The sequence below is a fragment of the Petaurus breviceps genome, unplaced genomic scaffold (genome assembly GCF_028583685.1).
Source record: "Petaurus breviceps papuanus isolate PSGF00001 unplaced genomic scaffold, PetGlider_PUasm1.0 140, whole genome shotgun sequence".
NCBI classification, from domain to species: domain Eukaryota; kingdom Metazoa; phylum Chordata; class Mammalia; order Diprotodontia; family Petauridae; genus Petaurus; species Petaurus breviceps.
Genome location: NW_027185698.1, coordinates 52,879,221 through 52,900,565, shown reverse-complemented (window position 1 = coordinate 52,900,565; position 21,345 = coordinate 52,879,221). Strand labels below are relative to the sequence as shown.

Sequence of the window (21,345 nt, the reverse complement as noted above, 5' to 3'; positions counted from 1 at the left end):
TTTCCCCTAGTAACAATTCTTTGATTTTTATTTTCCAATCTCTTGGTAATCAGTGACTAAGATTAGGGGTACATTCTATAGTTGTAGAAGACACTGAAGCTTATGTGAGGTAATTGTAGTGCTGTGAAAGGAGCATAGTATTTGGAGTCAGATAATTAGGTTGGTCAGAAGATAAGGGTATTATGCCACAACAGCAACTGTCAGTGTATATGTGTGTGTATCTGCATATACATATATACACATACGTGTGTGTTTGTATGTATACATATATATACACATACATGCATGTGATAGTAGAAATCTAGATAGATGTGTGTCTATCTAGATATTTATCAAACTATACCCGTTTCTCTGTTACGATATAAAATCCTTGAAAGCCCTCCTTCCCTCATTATATTTGTCTACCTCACATTTATTTGTATTCTTTTATATTTTTCACATGAAATTAATTTCTATTATTAAGGAGATTATAGTTTTGTTGTAATTATACCACATCTTAAGTATCATATTCAGTTTTTGGAATTATTATTGACAAGCAGAAACATTGTCCAGAAGAGGGTGACAAGGATGGTTAAGGGTCTCATAGCAATGCCATACAAGTATCAGTTAAAGATCTGGAATATTTAGCTTGAAATTTAGCTTGAAAAAGATAAGGCTTTTATTGGGCATGGCAGCTGTCTTCAAGCATTTGAAAGGCTTTCATAGAGAAGAGAAAGCACTCTGGTTTCACTTGGCCCCAAAGGACAGAGTAGAATACAGTGAGTAGAAGTTGCAGAGAAGCAGATTGTGCCTTCATTCAATGAAATAGCAAGTATCTATTAAGTGTCTACTGTGTTCCAGGCACTTTGCTAAACTCTGGGAATATGGACACAAAGAATTAAACAAATCAGTAATATATATATATATATATTGTAAATTGGAGATAATCTCAAGGAAGGCACTAGATAAGGAAAGAAGATGGAACTTTTATTGAGATGTCAGGGAAGCTAGGAGGCTAAAATATAGAAGGAGAGAATTTCAGAAATGGGGGAAAGTCAATGAAAATCCCTGGAGTTGTGAGATGGAGGGTCTAATAGAAGGGACATTAAGGAGACCAGGGTAACTGGATCTCAGAGTATATGGTGGGAGAGAGGACAAGTAAGTGCTTTAAAGGACAAATGGAAGAATTTTTGTTGATTCTGGAGGCAGTAAGGATCCTCTGGAGTTGATTGTATAGAGGGATGACATGGTCAGACTTGTCCTTTATAAAGATCAGTTTGACAGCTGAGTGGAGGATGGATTAGAATGGGGAGGCAGAGAGACCAAGCAGTAGGCTTTGAGGTAATGAGAGTCTGAAGCAGGATTGCACCAGCATCAGAGGAGCAGGGAGGTGTGTGTGAGTCCTGTTATGAAGGTAGAAAAATATTGGACTTGGTGTTTGATTTGGATGTAGGGGCAAGAGAGAGTGAGAAGTTGAAGATAACACCTAGGTTGTGAGCTTTGGTGGACTGGTGGTGCACTTGATAATCCTCACTCTTGAGCTTACATACATGCTTGTGTGTGTGTATGTGTGTGTATTGTCCAATCATTCAGTTGTGTCCAACTCTTATCTTTTTTTTTTTTAAGCAATTGGGGTTAAGTAACTTGCTCAAGGTTACACAGCCAGTTATTTCTGGTGTCCAACTCTTTATGGTCCCCATGGACCATAGTACACCAATATTGTTCAAGAAAAATATGTTTTCTTGTTAAGGATACTGTATGTCTAGCAGGTCAGAAAAGTTATTCAGAATTATAATTATAACAGAATTCAGAACAGGTTAACTGCCTGGATCTACCCTGAATCTTATCCTGGAGGGAGAGAGGTCTTGAGTATCATGCCCCAGAATATATCTGTGGGTCTATTCTTTTATTTTTTTTTAATTTTTATTATTTTGAGGGGAGGCAATAAGGGTTAAGTGACTTGCCCAGGATCACACAGCTATTAAGTATCTGAGGTCATATTTGAACTGAGGAGGACAAATCTTCCTGACTCCTGTCTGATTAAGGAGGTTCAGGATGCCCATTAAATGGAATGCTCAGCACTCCAAGAAAGACCCAAGGCAATTTCTTTAGAATATTTATTCAGAATATATGTATATATAGGCAAGTGAGAAAGAAACCAGAGATAACAGAGTAAGAGACTTAAAGATAGCAGAATAAGAGTAACTAAATAACTATGATTAATAATGGATATATATATATATATGTATATATATATTTACAAGCATTACCGTTGCGGGGAAGCACCAACACCTGACCACACAAGCTGGGGAATCCCAGTACAGCTGTCAGGGTCCCGTATGGGAGGGTCCCAGGCAAGACGTCTCCTCCATGAGTGAGATTCCAATTTGGAGTCTGAATCTTACAGTTTAAGTAGTACTGAGAACAAAGAAGGCATACTGCCAGGTGTTTTTAGTAAGTATTTTATCTTGTGTAAGGCCTGGGACAGAGGCCAATCCCTCCAAGGCCCCCCCCCTAAGAATGATGGAACGGCTAGTTCCAGGAGTTGGGCAGTTATCATATCTCTTCCCAAGTACCTGGCCAGGGTCCCAGGAGAGGAACAGCCCTCATGTTCTCAGGATCCCTGTTCCCAAACAGCTCAGGGTAATAGAAAGGTCATATTGAGTTGGGGCCTTGGTTTGTATAATCTTATTCCTCACAGAGGGGCATACCTTGCCCCTACAACTCCAGGGTTGGCACTCTATCCATTGAGCCACCTAGCTGCCCCTTGGGTCTATTAAAAACATTTTTTTTTGTCAATTTCTAGATGAATTTATTTGGCGTGTTCAAAATCTGCAGAAGTTGAAAGTTTGTAGGATCAGTTAACATGAAGACTATCAGGGTTTCAGAATACAGAAAAATTTCTGCAGTTAGGATAATAAGCAGAATATAATAAGACGTGATAAATGTAGTGTTTTTAATACAGACTGGAGAAAGTGTAGCTACACAACTTTTCTTTTTTTTTTTTTTGGTCTATTAATTTGTTCCACAATTCCTTGAGTTTCAATTTTTCTCTCCCTCCCCCTTTCCTTCCCCCCATGGTGGCATACAATCAAGTATAGTATCAGCAAATACTTTCACATTGGACATTAGTCAGGTTATAAAGACGGATTGTATCAGATGGAATGAAGAATGGGAAAGAGGAAATAAAACCAAACAGGAAAAAGAAAAAGAGCAGGTAGTTTGCTTCAATCTGGATTCAATCTCAGTTCTTTCTCTGGATGTAGACATCTCTCTCCATCATGAGACTTTTGGGGTTGACTTATAACCTTGAATTGCTAAGAAGAGTCTAGTCTATCAAAGTTGGTCCTCACACATACATTGTGTCTGTAATTGTGTACAAATTTCTCTATATGTACAAATGACTCTACTCTTCTCACTCAGCATCAGTTCATATAAGCCTCTCTAGGTAGATATGAAGTCCATTGCTCCTCATTTCTTATAGCACAATAGTATTCCATTACATGCATATACCACAACTTGTTCAGCCATCCCCAATTTATGGGCACCCCTTTAATTTCCAATTCTTTGCCACCACAAAAAGAGCTGCTATAAATATTTTTGTACATATAGGTCTTCCTCCCACTTCTATGATCTCTTTGGGATACAACCCTAGAAGTGGTATTTCTGGATCAAAGGGTATGAAATTATTTATAGCCCTTTGGGCATAATTCCAGATTGTTCTTCAGAATGGTTGGATCCATTCACAACTCCACCAGCAATGCATTAGTGTTCCAATTTGTCCACATCCTCTCCAGCATTTGTCATTTTCCTGTTTTGTCATCTGAGCCAATCTGACTGGTGAAGCGAGCTACACAACTCTTCATGTGAAAACAACTTTAGGATTAGAACTCTAGTGATTATCTTGTCCAGCTCCCTTATTTAGTAGAGGAGAAAGCTGACACCCAGAGAAGTAAAGGGACTTAACCTATCATTTTTAGAATGTGAACCCAAGTGGTAAGATGGTTTGTATTCCATTTTGGTTAGAGAAATAAAAAGAATGTATAGGAATTTCATTAGATTTTAAAGTCTTAGTGAGTCAGTCATGTTAAATTGCAGCCAGAAAAAGCTAATATCATCCTAAGCTTCATTAAAAGAAGTTGTAGTATCCAGAACAAGATATATGATAATCCCATTATACTTTGCCCAGGTTGGACCTCATCTGGGACTATTTGGTTCCATTTTAGGACAGCCCCTTGGCAATCTTGACTTCTTCCAGAGGAAGGTGACGAGTAGTAAGAGGCCTGGATACAATGCCTTATCCTACTTAGTTGATGGATATTGGAGATGGTAAACTTGGAGAAGTGAAGATTTAGGCATGCTTGGGAGGACATGATACCCATCTGAGTATTTAAAGGGTAGTTATTTAGAAAAGGGATACTTTTGTTCTGCTTGGCTCCCAAAGTCAACTGGAATTCATGAGTAGAAGTTTCAGTGAAGCATATTTCAGTTCAATGTAAACGAAAACTTTCCAACAATTAAAGGCCTCCAAAAGTGGCATGGGCTGCCTAAGGAGGTAATGAATTCCCTGTCAATGGAGGGTTTCAAAATAGAGGGTTAAAGTTCAACTTGTCAGGCAGGTTTGGAGGGTGTTTCTGTGTTGATGTTGGACTAGATATGCCCTTTGAGAGGTCCCTTTTGGTTCTGTCTTATGAGGGAGTAGTAAGAAAGTAAGGTGAAACTTAATTATTGAATATTTGAACACTTGATTTTGTAACGTTACAGCTTGTAGCAGGATTTGTCTTGTTTTGAAAATTCCTTGTACTTCAAATAATGAAGTTGTATATGACAAAGTGAATAAATTGATGCCATGTTTGTTGATAAGCCTTGTCAGAAAAACAAGCAGTAACAATAGCAAGAATCTTGATGGGACAGAAGTGGTTGAGGGAGGGGAAGCTTGAGAGTAAGCAAGGTGCTGGGCAGAGAACATCCAGGTATCTTCAAGGAGTTCAGGGGCATAGTCAGAGAGAACACACCTTTCACAGATGAGGAAACTAAGACTTGCAGGTTTTTTAACACCCTACCCAGCCTTTTTTTTTGCCCTCCCCCCCCTACACCATACTGCCTTGGGCCTGAGTAAACTTAGGTTATAAGATTCTGAAAATCTCTTTGTGCTTGCAGAGCCACTATCCTTTGGGAAATTGTGTCCAAGGCCCAGGTCTGTAGAAGAGTTACTATTTGACAGTGGTGGGGCACAGGGGCCTCTCCAGGGCCTTAGCTTCCCCAGAGAGGGAGGAGAGTGGGTACTTATACACTGGGAAAACAGAATGGTCTCTTAGTTGGCCAAGGTGTAGCAGGGATGTTTCACCCTTTGATTGGTTTTTCTATTTACCTTTTATTTAGACTCCAGAGTATCAGTCAATTCCAAGATAATCATTATCACGGCAGGTGCACGCCAGCAGGAGGGAGAAAGTCGCCTGAATTTGGTCCAGCGTAATGTGAACATCCTGAAAAAAATTATTCCTGATATTGTAAAAACTAGTCCTGACTGCAAACTACTTGTTGTTTCTAATCCGGGTCAGACATTTTATATTTTTACTGTTTAGAAAAACCTTTCCCCTGGTGAAAAGATAATCCAGGGTAACTTTCTAAAGAGATTTTATTTTTCTAATGTTTGCTTCTTTTACACTGCTAATCCTATTATCCACAAGGATCTTATTTCTAGAAAACATTATTCTCAACTTTGGCAAAGGCCTTTTAAACCAAAATATTTCCTTATTTTGTATGACTTTAATGAAAATTTAAGGAAGTTCATAAAAATGGGAAAAGAATACTTAGCCTACTCTGAAGTCCTCCTCCTCTGCTACATCTTGCACTTTCCTGCCACTGAAACTAGGTTCTTTAAGGACAATTATGTAGCTACTTGTAGGGCCTACCTGGAGCTGAAAAGGCTTTGAGTATATAGGCCAAATGATGATGTGTCTGTCATTCAAAAACCAGCCAAGCCAAGATTAGGAGAGGGTCATCACTCTAATGTCTATAGATGCTGATGAAATTTTTCATCACAGCTGTTTCTTGTAGGGGTGCTATGTTCTTCTTGGGTGAGGGCATACCCACTCTGATAAAATTACAGATCCTTGAATTACTGAAATAAGTATAATTTTTATATTAGCAAGAGAAATTTATACTTTTCATTTGGATAATTGCTTTTCATTAGCCAAGTCTGGAAAAAGATAATTAGTTTTGTCCTTTTGGCTATATGACAAATAGGGAGGCAGCCTAATGAAGGGTATGATAGAATTTGAAGATAACCATAGGAGGAAAAATTTAAAAGAAAAAATCCTCAGCATAATAACTAGACTCAAAAGAATTTTAAATTCCCAAATGCAAATATACCTTAACTCCCTGGAAGAAAAAAATGTCCTACTCCAGTAGGATAGTAAGTAAATTTGAATGGCTTCTTTAAACATTCATTGCTTCTCTGAAACAAACTCATAGTATGATAAGTATTTACTCTCTTTTTAGTCTGGTGCTCAGAAGAAAAGCTGTAATAATATATCCATTTCAATTCAGAAGATTTTTTGAGCATCTACTATATCCAAAGGAAGGTCTTAAGCTAATGCTATAAGAGAATATGAACCAGGTCCCTATTACCATCAACGGGAGAAAGAGGAAAGGAATAATAATTTATATAGTGCCTATTATGTGTCTATGCTATATGTCTATGTAAAGCACTATGCTAAATGCTTTACAAATATTATTGTCTTTATTTTGCAATTGATAAAACTGAGGAAGACAGAGGTTAGGTGACTTGCCTAGGGTCACACTAAGTAAGTAAGTAAATATCTGAGACAGAATTTGACTTAAAGTATTCATGAAGCTAGGCCCAGCACTCTATCCATTATTACCAGCTCTGCTTCATGGGTGTGTGTGTGTGTGTGTGTGTGTGTGTGTGTGTGTGTGTGTGTGCGCGCGCGCGCGCGTGTGTGCATGTGTATTTTTATACATTCATTTCATTTTTTTTTGTTACCAATTCTTTCCCTCCAGCCCTTCCTCTACCCATTGAGAAACAAAGCAATATGATACCAATTATACATGTAAAGTCATATAAAATATATTTCCATATTAGTCATGTTGCTAATAAAAATAAAGTGAAAAAATAAACTTCAATTTGCTCTCAGTTCATCAGTTCTTTTTCTGGAGATGGATAGCCTTTTTCATCATGAGTCCTTTGAAATTGTCATGGATGACTGTGTTGATCAGAGCAGCTAAATCTTTCACAGCTAATCACTTTTTTACAATATCACTGTTATATGATATACGATGTTTTGCTTATTTTACTTTGTATAAGTTCATATAAAACCTTCCAGGTTTTTCTGAGCCCATCTTTATAATTTCCTATAACACAATTATATACCACAGCTTGTTCAGCTGTTCCCCAATTGATGGGCATCTCTGCAATGTCCAATTCTTTGTCACCACAAAAAGAGCTGCTATAAATATTTCTATAAATATAGGCCATTTTCCTTTTTCTTTCATCTCTTTGGGATGTAGACCTAGTAGTAGTAATTGAGTCAAATGATATGCACAGTTGTATAAGTCCTTTGGGAATAGTTCCAAATGTTCATAGTTCTGTAGTTCTCCATATACCAGTCCACTTTATCAATAGTAGCTCCGACTCAAAGTAATCTTCCCAAATTCCTTTTACAGCACAAAATATTGTGGCGATACCTAAACCAGGAAGAGTGAATAGAAAGAAAACTATAGACCAATTTCCCTAATGAATATTGATGCAAGAATTTTAGATAAAATACAACAATGTATCACAAGGATCACACACTAAGACCTGATGAGATTTATACAAAGAATGCAGGGCTAGTTCAATATTAGGAAAACTATCAGCATATTTGACCATATCAATAACAAAACCAACAGAAATAATATAATTATCTCAAGAGATACAGAAAGTGTTTTTGACAAAATACACCACCAATTCCTATTAAAAACTGTAAAGAACATAGGAATAAATGGAATTTAAAATAAGTAGTATCTTTCTAAAACCATCAGCAAGCATTATCTGTAATATGGATAAGCCAGACATCTTAAGGATACCCATTATCACTACTATTATTCAGTATTATACTAGAAATATTGCTACAGGGGCAGCTAGGTGGCTTTGACTCAATTACTACTACTAGGTTTATATCCCAAAGACATCAAAGAAATGTGAATAGAGCACTGGCCCTGGAGTCAGGAGGACCTGAGTTCAAATTTGGCCTCTGACACTTAACACAAAAAAGTAGCTGTGTGACCCCAGACAAGTCACTTAACTCCAATTGCCCTACCTTCCCCCCTCCAAAAAGCATACACACACACACACACACACATATATATATTTATATATATATATATATATATATATACATATATAGCTACAGCAAAAAGAGAAGAAAAAGAAATTGAAGGAACAGGCAATGGGGAAACAAAACTATAATTCTTTTTTTTTTAAGCAATCGGGGTTAAGTAACTTGCTCAAGGTTACACAACCAGTTATTTCTGGGTGTGGTGCTGAGTATCTGAGCCTGGGATTCGATCTCTATGTCATCCCGACACTGGAGCCAGTGCTCTTACTCGCAAAACTATAATTCTTTGTAGATAATATAATGGTATGCTTAGAGAATTAACTAAAAATCTAGTTGAAATAATTAACAACTTTAGCAAAATTGCAGGATATAAAATAAACCTGCATAAATCATCAGCATTTCTATATATTATCAACAAAATACAATAGCAAGAGATAGAAGGAGAAACTCCATTTAAAATAACTGTAGACAATAAAAAATACTTGGTAGTCTGCCTGCCAAGAGAAACCAGGAACTATGTGAACATCATGACAAAAATTATAAAACACTTTTTGCACAAATAAAGTCAGATCTAAACAATTGGAAAATATTTGCTCATGGATAGATTGAGCCAATATAATAATAAGAATATATAATAAGAATGACAAACCTACCTAAATTGATTTACCTATTCAGTGCCAAACTACTAAAAAAGTATTTAACAGAGCTAGAAAAAATAGTAATAACAAAATTCATCTGGTCGAGAATATTAAGGAAATCAATGAAAACAATGTAAAGGATGGTGACCTAGCTGTCCAAGATCTCAACTTGTATTATAAAGAGGTAATCATTAAAACAATCTCGTACTGGTTAAGAAATAGAGTGATAGATCAGTGGAATAGATTAGGTACACGATACACTGTAGTAAATGATCATAGGAATTTGGTGTTTGATAAGCTTTTGGGACAAAAACTCACTATTTGATATGACTATTTGGATGAATAAGTATTTCAGATAAAGTCTGTTTCTAATATTAATTTTCTGTTTTTAGTGGACATTCTGACATATATCACCTGGAAGATGAGTGGCTTGCCCAAAAACCGCATTATTGGAAGTGGAACTAATCTGGACTCTGCTCGTTTCCGTTTCCTAGTTGGGAGTAGGCTGGGTGTCAATCCAGCAAGCTGTCATGGTTGGATTATTGGGGAGCATGGCGATTCTAGTGGTAAGTAAATACTGCCTTTGTCCTACAGGCTTTCTGAAAGGTGTTCTCTTTAAAGATCAGACTAGATTATTAAATTCAAACTTAAAATGGTTTTTTCCAATTCCAGGAGATATTTAGGAACAGGATAGATTGCTATTTGGCTAGAATAACTTGTTAGGAAACCTACCTTTTAATAGGAGATACCTAAAAGCACAGATTTGGTCAGAGGATTTATATACCAACACCCATTGCCTTCCCTTGTAACAAAGATTAAAAAGGAAAAAGTAGTTCAACAAATTCAACTGACACAATTTGTCTTAGAGCATTTGTGTCATATTCAAATAGAAATGGATCTCTAGAGTCAAATATTGACTTAGAAAACTACAAATTAACATTATCTACATTATATTGTATTTCTATTCTGTTAAACTTTCTCAATTACATTTTAATATGGTTCTGGCTTCACTCTGGGGTTTTGCCAGAGCAGAGCCAGCTACAAATTTGACATCTCTGTCTTATAGCATATACAATATTCTATGGCCATAGTTCCTCACCTTTATATCAAAGGGAGAGAGGTCAGGGCTAAGTTTGATCTTTAAATTTTGTAGTTGTTGTTTAAGTAATGATTATGTATTAATACTTTTATAAAAATAATTTTTATATATGATATTTTTAACCTATTTTCCTAGCACCATTCTAGATATTATGAGGGGCACAAAGATTATAAGATGTAGTCCTTGCCTCTATTAAAGACTAGCTGTAGGAATGGAATGAATGTATAATAAACTCTTAGAAAATAGATAAATGTAACATTTTATACCTGACTAGAAGGTACTAGATGGTAAGAATTTATTGTGGTCTTAAAAGGGCTTCATAAAAGAAAAGAAATTAACTTAAGCTGGACCTTGAACAGGTAGGATTTTCCTTAGTTGATAAATGGCCAAAGAATGTGAACAGGCAAATCCTTTTTTTTTTTACTTAAAATTTTTTTTATTGATTTTTTTGTTTTTTACATCATCATAATTTTCCCTAGTAGCCCTCCCTTTCCCCAGGAGCCATCACATAGAACAAATAATATTTTTTAAAGACAAGAAAAAGAGGAAAAAGTGTTATAAACATTGAAAAAGTCTAAAAACATGTGCAACGTGTAAAATCTCCTCAAAGTGGGGGAGAATATCTTCTCATATTTCTCTATTTGAGTCTTCCTTGATATTTTAAATTTTTCTACATTCACTTTTGATTTTTGTTCGTGGTTCTTTATACTTATATTGTTGTACTCATTGTTTATGTTGTTTCCTTGCATCTGCTTTTCATTCTGCATCAGCTCATATTGATCTTTTCATACTTCTCAAATAGGCAGTTCTTTTTTTCTTTCCTTTTATTTTTTTAAACATTTTTAAAAATTTGAATTCCAAATTTTCTTCTTTCCCCTAGACCCTCCTCAAACCACTGAGAAAGTAAGTGAGCAGTATAAAGCAGTATATAAGTAACCATCATACATGTGAAATCATGCAAGACATTATTAGAATAATTAGAATCATACAGCTTTTAGACCATCTATGAAGATTAACTTAGCTATTATTATTATAAATATGGAAAAATACCTAAGTGGACTGAAATTATTGAAGTCACATGAATAAATATGCTAACTCTGGGATATATTTCTCTTAGTGCCTGTATGGAGTGGATTGAATATCGCTGGTGTTCCCTTGAAGAGTCTACACCCCAGTTTAGGAACTGATGAAGATAAGGAGCACTGGAAAACTGTTCATAGACAGGTAGTTGAAAGGTAAAATTATAGTTAGATATTTCTTCTTGAGATGCTTGAAGGGGAAGAGGAGCCATTTTTAATTTTGTGAGTACTTTTAAGGTAGGGGTGGAGTGGGTAGAGAATGATAAGAAGGGTCATCAATCAGGAGGCTACTGGAATAGTCCTGGGAAGACAGAGCAAGATACTGACCATAAGAAAGGAGAGGAAAGGATGAATTTTCAAGAGATCTTGGCTGTAGTACTAAGAGTTAAAAATTTGATTGAAAGTATTGATTGGAGAGATGGGAAAGTCAGTGTTTGGGGGCATGTGACTGGACAAATTGAGAGATGGCAGTTACAAAGATAAAAAAGAAAGCCAGAAGAGGGTAGTATCATGGAAAGCAGGGAGAGAACTTCACACAAAGAAAAGAATGGTCAACAGTAATAATAACTCATATTTATATAGCACTTTATGGTTTGTGACATTGTCAAATATTGTAGAACAGTTAAGGAGAATGGAGAAAAAGGTATTGTATTTTACAACCAGGTGATGGTATTACTGACTCCAGAGATAACAGTTTCATTAGGGTGGTAGAAATAGGAGCCAAATGACAAGGAGTTGAAAAGATGAAGGAAGTTTGACAGTAACAGGAATGAGAGAGATGGGATAGCTTGAGAATAGATAATAGGGTTCAGAGAGAAAGGGTTTTTGTTGTGCTTTTTCAAGTTGAGTGAGACGTGAGTATATTGGTAAGCATAGGAAGAATAGCCATCAAAGAGGAATAGATGAAAATTTTAAGAGAAAAAGGGATTGATGGGGAAAGATACCAGAGGAGGCAGGAAGGGATAAAATCAAGGACAAAAATAGAGGTAAGTTCTATTTGGTAATGTGAGATAAGAATCACTCATTTATATAGTGTTTTTAAGTTTATGAAGAGTTAACTCTTTCTTAAAGACAGGAAGAAAGGATTATAGACAATAATTAAACACTTAGTGCCTGCTATATGCTAAGCACCAATGATTCTCAGACAGAAATGAGCTTCAATTTCACTGGGAGGAATACAACTTGTCCAGAGATGAATGAAGATATTTACAAAATAAATACTTTGTGACTAGGGACTGGGAGAGTATTAACAACTTGGAGACTTAAGAAAGACCTCTTGAAAGAGGTGGCACTTGAGTTTATTTAGTTGTTAAGGGTGCCAGATGCTCCAAGAGATGGAAGGTGGGAATAGAAGTAGAAAAACCAATTAGGAGGCTGTTGTTGTGGTTTAGTCCTATACTGACACGCTGTCCATGGGAACGGTGAGAAAGGGCCAGATGTGAGAAATGCTATGGCAATAGAAACTACATTTGGCAAGTTGGTTGGATATATAGTAAGGGGAGAGTGAAGAATCTAAGATAATACAAATCTTGGAAACTGGACGGATAGTCGTGCCTTTAACAGAAATAGAGAAGTTTAAAAGAGGGATGAGTGTGAGCAGAAAGATAATAAGTTGTTTTAGACATACTGAGTTAAAGATATTTGTTAGATATCAATTTGAAATGTCCAGTAGGCCCTTGTGCTCAATATTATATTTCTTACCATTGCAGTGCTTATGAGATTATCAAGCTGAAGGGTTATACTTCGTGGGCTATTGGCCTGTCTGTGGCAGATTTGATAAGAACTATGATGTACAATCTTAGAAGAGTGCATCCAGTTTGTACCATGATCAAGGTACTTGTACATAATGATTCTCATCTTCCTAACTTCTTCATTTTTGTTCATTGTACTACTTTTCTGATGTTCATTCACACCTGAAACTTTGGAGTCAACTTTCATTCTTCCCTTTTATCCTTGTGATCCAAGGCATTAAATCCTATCAATTGTATCTCATAAGTAATTCTACTCTCCTTTCTATTCCTATTACCACCCCAATAACTCTTTTGAACTATTGCAATAATCTCCTAATTAACCTCCCTGACTTCATTCTCTCTCACTCTTCTTATACACTACTACCAGAGTAATATTCCTGACGCCACAGATCTGATCGTATCACTCCTTTGTTTAAAAACTGTATATGGAGGGGTGGCTAGGTGGTGCAGTGAATAGAGCACTGGCCCTGTTCAAATCCAACCTCAGACACTTAATCCTTACTACCGTGTTTCCCCGATAATAAGACCTATCCCGAAAATAAGCCCTCCCCTTACTGTGTAAGATTCCTCTAAAATAAGCCCTCCCCCGAAAATAAGCCATATTGAGATTGCTACTGTAGTGAAGGTGATCCCCTGCGCTACACGCTACATTACGGTACCCTCTGTATGCACCGTTCCCCCCTCCCCCTCCGTGAAACGCACGCTGCTCTCCGAGCTGCATCCAATCAGAGCTGCAGCAGTGAGCGAGTCATCCTGTTCTTCCCCAGTGATTTGCTTGCTGGTGCCATTCAGAGCAGTGCTGTGGAGGAGAGCTGAGGCAGGACAACATAAGCCCTCCCCTGAAAATAAGCCCTCTGGTGTTTTTCTTTCCAAAAAAAATAATAAGACAGTGTCTTATTATCGGGGAAACACGGTAGCTGTGTGACCTTGGGCAAGTCACTTAACCTCAATTGCCCTGCCTTCCCCCCTCCACACAAAAAAAAAAAAAAAAACCAAACTCCAAAAAACAACATATATGGCTCCTCATTAGCTACTAAATAAAGCCCAAGTAGTTTGACCATGATATTAAAAACACTTCACAGTCTCTTATCTACTTTTCTAGGCTGTCATGTAGTTAAGTTCCCTAAACATATTCCGTGATTTTTGCTTCTACACCTTTGCTTATACCATTACCTATACCTGGAATTCCTTCCTTCCACATTTGTACCAGTTGTACCTATCCATCCATCCATCCATCCATCCATCCATCCATCCATCAGAATCCAGTTCAAATGCCACCTTTTCCATGTAGATATCTCATATTATCCCAGCTGATAGTGATCTATTCCTTCCTTTGAACTTAGTACATGGTTTTTGTCTATTTTATGAACCATGACATAAGATTTTGATGGATAATGTTTTATATTTTATTTAATTTATCTCTCCTCTTAGATTGTAATTTCTTTGGATGGTGGGGCAGTGACTTTAATTGTTTTTTGTATCTTTGACAGTATCTAGTTCAGGGACTAGGACATAAGTTTTTATGCTTGGTTTTTTGAGTTAAATTAAAATAGCTTCATCTCTACAGAGACAAAAAAGAGAATATGGGAAATAATAAAAAATAGGAAAAGAGGGGGCCATAAAATTTTAAAATTACATTTTAAAATACTAATTGTCACTTTATATTTGGTAGTGTTTAAAAAATAGAAAAGTAGATTATTGGAACAGAATAGATAAGCAAGACGCAGAAGTAAATTAATATAACAGCCTAGTATTCAGTAAACTCAAAAATGCAAACTCTTGAGGGAAAAACTCTCTATTTACAAGAATACATAGAAAAACTGGAAAGCAGTTTAACAGAAATTGGGTTTAGATGAACATCTTCCACCTTATAACCGTAATAAGCTCAAATTAGATATATGACCTAAAGTAAGAGGTCATATTAAAAAAATAAGAGGAAAATGGAAGAGAGGTACTTTTCAGAACTGGGTAGGAGAAAATTCTTTTAAAAAATTTAGATCTTTAGTGACTTTTTTTTGCGTTTTTCTTACCCTTCATTTTCCAGTATATATTCCTCTCTTCTTCCCCAATCAATGTAACATCCCTTATAACAAAGTATAAAAGACAAAAGGGGAAAAAAGTTCAAAAGTAACCAACATATTGACTAAGTCCAACATACTCAGCGTTTCTTATTCATAATTCCCTACCTCTGCAAAAAAAGGGAGAAAAGTTTATTCTCATATATCAACCAATAAAGAAATGTGTTAAGTGCCTACTTTGTGCCAGGCAGTATGCTAAGTCCTGGGGATAGAAAGAAAGATCAAACACATACACACAAAGCAAAGCCCAAAACCCAAAGCCCAAAGCCCAAAGCCCAGTCCTGTTCTCAAGGAACTCACAGTCTTACAGGAGGATACAACATAAAAACAACTATGTATAAGCAATACATGTAAATACACACACACGCACACACACACATATGATAATCTGAGAGGGAAGGAGATTAGGAAAGGATTCTTACAGAAGGTAGGGCTTTAGGTAGGAATTAAAGGAATTGAAAGAAGTCAGGAGACAGAGATGATAGAGAGTTCCAGACCAGTGAAAATGGAGTTGGGAAATGTAGTTTCTTATTCAAGGAACAGCAAGGAGGCCAGTGTCACTTATGTGTTAGAATAGGTGTAAGAAGATTGGAAAGGTAGGAAGGATTCAGGTTATGAAGAGCTTTGAATGCCAAATAGAGGCTTTTGTATTTGATACCAGAGGAGCCACTGGCACTTATTGAATGGGGATGGTAGAGCAGTGACAAGATCAAATCTGTGCTTTAGGAAGATTGATTTGAGAGTTGAGTGGATGATGGAGCAGAGAGACTTGATGCAGGAGACCAATCAGTGGAGTGTTTCAATAGTTCAGGCATGATGATGAGGGCTTATACCAGTATGGTGGTAGTGGCATTTACAATAGATGTTATAAAGGTAGAATCAACAAGATATGGGAACTGATTGGATATGGGGAGGAGTAAGAGTGAGGAGTCAAAGATGACTCCTAGATTTTGAGCCTGGGTTACTTAGAAGATGGTGGTCTCTTCAACAATAAAATGATCAGCATCTATATGAAAGTTTGGTCCAAATCATGAATAATAGGAGAAATTCAAATTAAAGCAACTCTGAGGTTTTATGTTATACCTTGGCAAATTGACAAAAATGCAAAAGATCTTAAGAATGTTGGAGAGACTGTGGGAATATTAGGCACTAATAGTTGATGAAGCTATGAATTGGAAATTCCCTTCAGGAAAACAATTTGGAATTATTCTAAAAAAGTGATTAAAACGTCCATACCTTTGACCCAGAGATCCTCATTTTAGGTATATCTTAGACCCACAAGGAGGTCAAAGACAGAAAGAAACATCTCATTTATATGAAAATTTTCATTTTTGCCCTTTTGCACTAGCAAAGAACTGGAAAACAACATAGATGCCCATGATTTAGGGAATGGTAAATCAAATTGTGGTACATTATTCAGAGATGAGAAGGATTGTAAAGGTTGGTGTTTAGATTCTTTTTTTTTTGTTAAACTCTTTTTTTGGGGGGAGGGCATCTTGCTTGACTTGCCCAAGGTCACACAGCTAGTTTTTATGTTAAGTGTCTGAGGCTGGATTTGAACTCAGGTCCTCCTGACTCCAGGGCCAGTGCTCTATTCACTCAGCCACCTAGCCACCCAGTATTTAGATTCTTAATATGGTATTTTCAACCATATGAAAACAAGAATTTTTTTTCAAATGTCAATTTTATATATGTAATTCAGTATACCGTAATATAGTGCACATTAGCTACATTGAATCAATTGAGCATTTATTAGTGAAGTCGGAAAAGGGATAGTTAATTGGGTGACAGAATTTGGGAGGAAAAAACTTCCATTGATCAGAGAGATGGGTCATATCCAATACAATGAAATGTAATAAGGCACAATGTAAAGTCATGTACTTTGGTTAAAGTCAGCTGTACAAGTACAGTATCAGAGTTTTAACAATGCTTAGGAAAGTGATATGGGAATATGAGGTCAGTGCGTTAACGTGTGATATAGCACTGAAAAAATGTGGCCTTAGGGTTAGGTGATGCTAATCAATCATAGGATCTTAGTTATGGAGATGGAAGGGAATTAGTCCAATTCTCTCATTTTACTCATGAGGCTGAGTGACTTGACCAGAGTTTTCACAGGTAGGTAAATGGCAGAACCAGAATTTGAACTGGGGTCTTATGACTGCAAGTTCATCACTCTCCACTGCACTGAGATACACACCTCTATAGTAAAAGACCTGGAAAATCATCTGTGATTTAGCATTTTCCTTTCTGGGTACCACATGTTAGGAAGGATTTTGATAAGCTGATACATATCCAGAGGAGATAAGTGGGATGGTGAGAGAATGAAAGACCATGAGAGCTAAAGGTAAAGCTTGAAAGAAGTGGACAAGTTTAGCTTAGAGGGATGAAGACCTTCAAAGGGGACATGATAGTCATCTTGTTGAAATAGATCAATCTTGTTTTGCTTGTCCAAAAAGATGAAGTGGGAGTTATAATGTATAGAAGTTACATGGAGGGGGTGGCAAGGTGGTGCAGTGAATAGAGCACTGACCCTGGAGTCAAGAGGACCTGGATTCAAATATGACCTCAGACACTTGACACACTTACTAGCCAGATGACTTTGGGCAAGTCACTTAACCACAACTGCCCGCAAAAAAAAATAAAAATAAAATTGATCCTACACTTAATATGGTTAGAATGTAAAATAAAAAAAATATTTATTAAAAAAAAGTTACATGGAGGTAGTAGATTTTTAGTTTGAGTGTAGAAAAATTTCTTAACAATTAAAGTTGTCCAGAAATTGAATGGGTTGCTATAGGGAAGGTAGTGACTTCTTGTTAGTTGGAGGTCTTCAAGCAGAGTCTGGCTGAGCCCTTTTTAGGGATGCCATAGAGACAGTTAATATCTCCAATGTGGGTTGGACTTATGTGACCTCTAATCTCCCTTCCATCTCTAAGATTCATACTATTGGAGTATGGTGTTAGTTTAGCAGATCATCTCCTGTGGTAAAGACCTTGCTATTTGAGCTGCTTCTGCGTAGTTGAGGCATACTGTGAAAATAGTGTTTTGAAGTGATTATCTGTTACAAAACCCCCTCAATCTTAATATTATTAGAATGATTTCTAGAAAAAAAAACCTTTCATTTTGCCTTTCAGGGCCTATATGGAATAAATGAAGAAGTCTTCCTTAGTGTCCCTTGCATCTTGGGACACAGTGGTATCACCGATATAGTGAAGATAAATCTGAATAATGAGGAGGAGGAACATTTAAAGAAGAGTGCAGCTACCCTCTGGGATATTCAAAAAGATCTGAAATTCTAAAGCCTTTTCAGCAGACAAAATGAAAATTGTTTAAGTATCATATGTGATGCAGTATTCAAATAAATTAAATATTTCATATGATCTGTGATTAAACACCAAGAGTAAAATAGAAATGTAAAACCATAAGCAAATTAATTATCTTCTAATGTTAGAAATGGAAAATTGTAAAGAGGCTTCTGTTTTCCCCACTCCAATTTGTTAAAACCTCATGTTTTGTGTATTGATGCTGAATGACATTTTATCACAGAGTCATTAAGTAGAGGGTATAAAGTAGTTCTAACCTCCAGGGTACCACTGCCTGCCCCTTATATGTGTTGCAATCATCTTCCAGTCCAGAAATGTCTCCACATTTATTAGAAAATTTCTGGTTTCTTGATACAAAACACCTAAGTTAGTACTTTGGTCTGTGCTGTCTTCTATTAAACTTCATGGTGTAACCCTTTTGCCAGACTCCCTCCTGACATACAGAGCCTGGATTATACTAAGGACCCTTCACTTTTTTCTATCTCACCTGCTCATACCAAGGTGGACCTTTTGGGAACTTCAGTATATGGTTCATTTTGCCTTTATCCAGATGAAACATGGGGACATCAGCATTTAGCACCCAGAATCACTGAATCTCACAGTTGAAAGGCCATCTAGTCTAGCCCACACCTGAACAAGAATCCCTTCTACACATACCTGGCCTTCTCTTGAGGGGAAAAAAGCATTCCATTTCCCATTTGGAAGATTTTCCTTGCATGAAGTCTAAACTTACCTTGGTAATTTCTACCCATTGCTTCAAGTTCTACTTTCTAGGGCCAAGTAGAGCAAATCTAATAATATCACTTCCACATTATAGCTTTTCTCACACTGTCACACTGATTTGATTTTTGTCAATTTGATTTATGTCATACTGATTGACATTGAGCTGGCAGTCCACTAAAAAAACTTTTTCACACAGACTGGTGTCCAGCTATCTATCCTCTATCCCATATTTGTGAGATGGTTTTTGAAACCTCTTTTAGAACATTTCTATTTATCTCCATTAAATTCAATCTTTTTAGATTTAGCCCAGTGTTTTAGCTTATCAAGATCTTTTAAAATCATGTTATACAATTATTCTAGTTCTTCTAAAATTTGACAATCTTGCCATCCTAAATATCCAAATCATTATTTAAAATGTTAAATGGTACAGGGTTAACAGTGGATCCCTGGAACACTTCACTGAAGACCTGCACTTGTTAACTTGAAGCCATTAATAACATCTCTTTGGTTCCAACTATAGAACCAGTTCCAAATCCATCTAAATGTTGCACTGTTTTGTCTGTATCTTAACATCTTTTACACAAGAATAGTATTAGAGTTTGTGAAATACTTTGTTAAAATCTAAATATATAGCATTTCCCTGATGTACTAGTTTAATAACCATGTCAAAAAAAGGAAGTATCAACCTGTTCTTGATAAAGCAATGCCAGTTCCTTATGATCACTTTTCTATATATTCACTAATCATTTTCATAGCATTTTAGAATTTTGCCAGAAATTGAGTCAAGCCTATGTTTGCAGGTTCTCATCTTCTCTCTCTCTTTAAGAAAAATCAAGATGTGGGGCTGCTATGTGGTTCAGTGAATAGAGCACTGGCCCTGGAATCAGGAGGACCTGAGTTCAAATTCAGCCTCAGACACTTAACACTTACTAGCTGTGTGACCTTGGGCAAGTCACTTAACCCCAATTGCTCTGCCTTCCCGCCCTCCAAAAAGCCAAAAAAAAAAAAATCAAGACTTTTGTCCTCTAATCATTTACCACAGTTTTTCAAAGGCAGTTCAATAGTCACATCTGCAAAGTTCTTTCTGTAGTTTTTCTGAACCAGATAACTTCAAGGACTGGTAGGTACTCTCAATAACTCCTTATTTTGGGTATTCACTCCTTTTTAGTTATTTTTCTTTCATTTCCAGGACAAAGATTTTCTTCTTGGGAGAAGTTTTGGATTTAATAGCTCTCTCTTTTCTTTATCATCACTTTATCAGTGATAACACTTTGACACTACTCTTTTTTTTTTTTAAAGCAATTGGGATTAAGTAACTTGCCCAAGGTTATAGGGCCAGTTTTTTTGTGTGGGTGTTAAGTATGTGAGGCCCAAATCGATCCTGGGTTCTCCTGACTCTGGGGTCGGCTGACGCTCTTACTCATTGCACCACCTAGCTGTCCCTTGTCACTACTCTTAATGTTTTTTTCTTCCCTTTTTTGATCTTTTTAACACAACAGAGCTTTAAATTTTTTTTAATTATGCTTAGGTTTTCTTGACAGCCTTATGGCATTCTGAGCTTTAGCATTTTTGACACTTCTTACAGGACTGTGCTATAATTTTGTATTTATCTTCTGTTAGAATCTGTCTTTTGATCTTCTGTACATGTCATTTAAAAATCTAATTTGCTTTGTAAGTTCCCTGAGTTCCCTTTAATGTTTTTAGATAAAATTTCCTACTTCCTCCTCGCTGGAATTTTGTTCTATGAATTATTTTTTTGAGAGTTTTCCAGCCTTTAAGGGTGTGATGATTTATTTTGTAGAATTTTAAGCAATTGAATCCTACCTGTCCTTTCTCAGAACCATTTCAAATTGGTTCTCTACAAACTATTAGTCTGTTTCCTCTTTTAGCATAAATTTTAAGACCAAATGGTTATCTCCTTCCAAGGTTCCCGTCCCCTCCAGCAACCAGTTGTTACTTTTTGGTGCAAATCAATTCCAGAATAGCATTTCTGTTTGTTGGTTCCTTCACCTTTTGAAGCTTAAATTAACGCAAGTCAGAACATTACTTGTTCTTTTGATAGAACTCAGATGGTTATAATTGAAGTCTAAAATTATATATCATGCCTCCATTTTGAGCTTGTGATGTTTCCCAAATTATTTCCTCATTCTCTCTAGGTGGTCTGTATTATACTTTGATTAACAAGCATTTATTAAGCACCTACTATTTTCCAGGTATTGAGAATTCAGAGATAAAAATGAAAGAGTTCCTTCCTGCAAGGAACTTATATTCTATTGGGGGTGATAGTATATATATATATATATATATATATATATATATATATATATATATAT

The 21,345-nt window shown here is 36.3% G+C and overlaps 1 protein-coding gene across 3 annotated transcripts in view; it reads left to right on the top strand.

Moving 5' to 3' along the window:
• The window catches only part of LOC138151147 (L-lactate dehydrogenase A chain-like), a 39,593-nt gene extending 18,877 nt beyond the window's left edge, over positions 1-20,716 (top strand). For 2 of the 3 annotated variants that reach the window (XM_069074660.1, XM_069074667.1), the window contains exons 4-8: positions 5,362-5,535; positions 9,352-9,525; positions 11,176-11,293; positions 12,847-12,970; positions 18,101-20,716. In XM_069074660.1, the coding sequence (XP_068930761.1) occupies positions 5,362-5,535; positions 9,352-9,525; positions 11,176-11,293; positions 12,847-12,970; positions 18,101-18,265 (755 nt within the window). In that variant the 3' untranslated portion in view covers positions 18,266-20,716. The remainder of the gene's footprint in view (positions 1-5,361; positions 5,536-9,351; positions 9,526-11,175; positions 11,294-12,846; positions 12,971-18,100) is intronic. The other variant, XM_069074676.1, reaches the window with a different exon arrangement.
• The last annotated feature ends 629 nt before the right edge of the window (positions 20,717-21,345 follow it).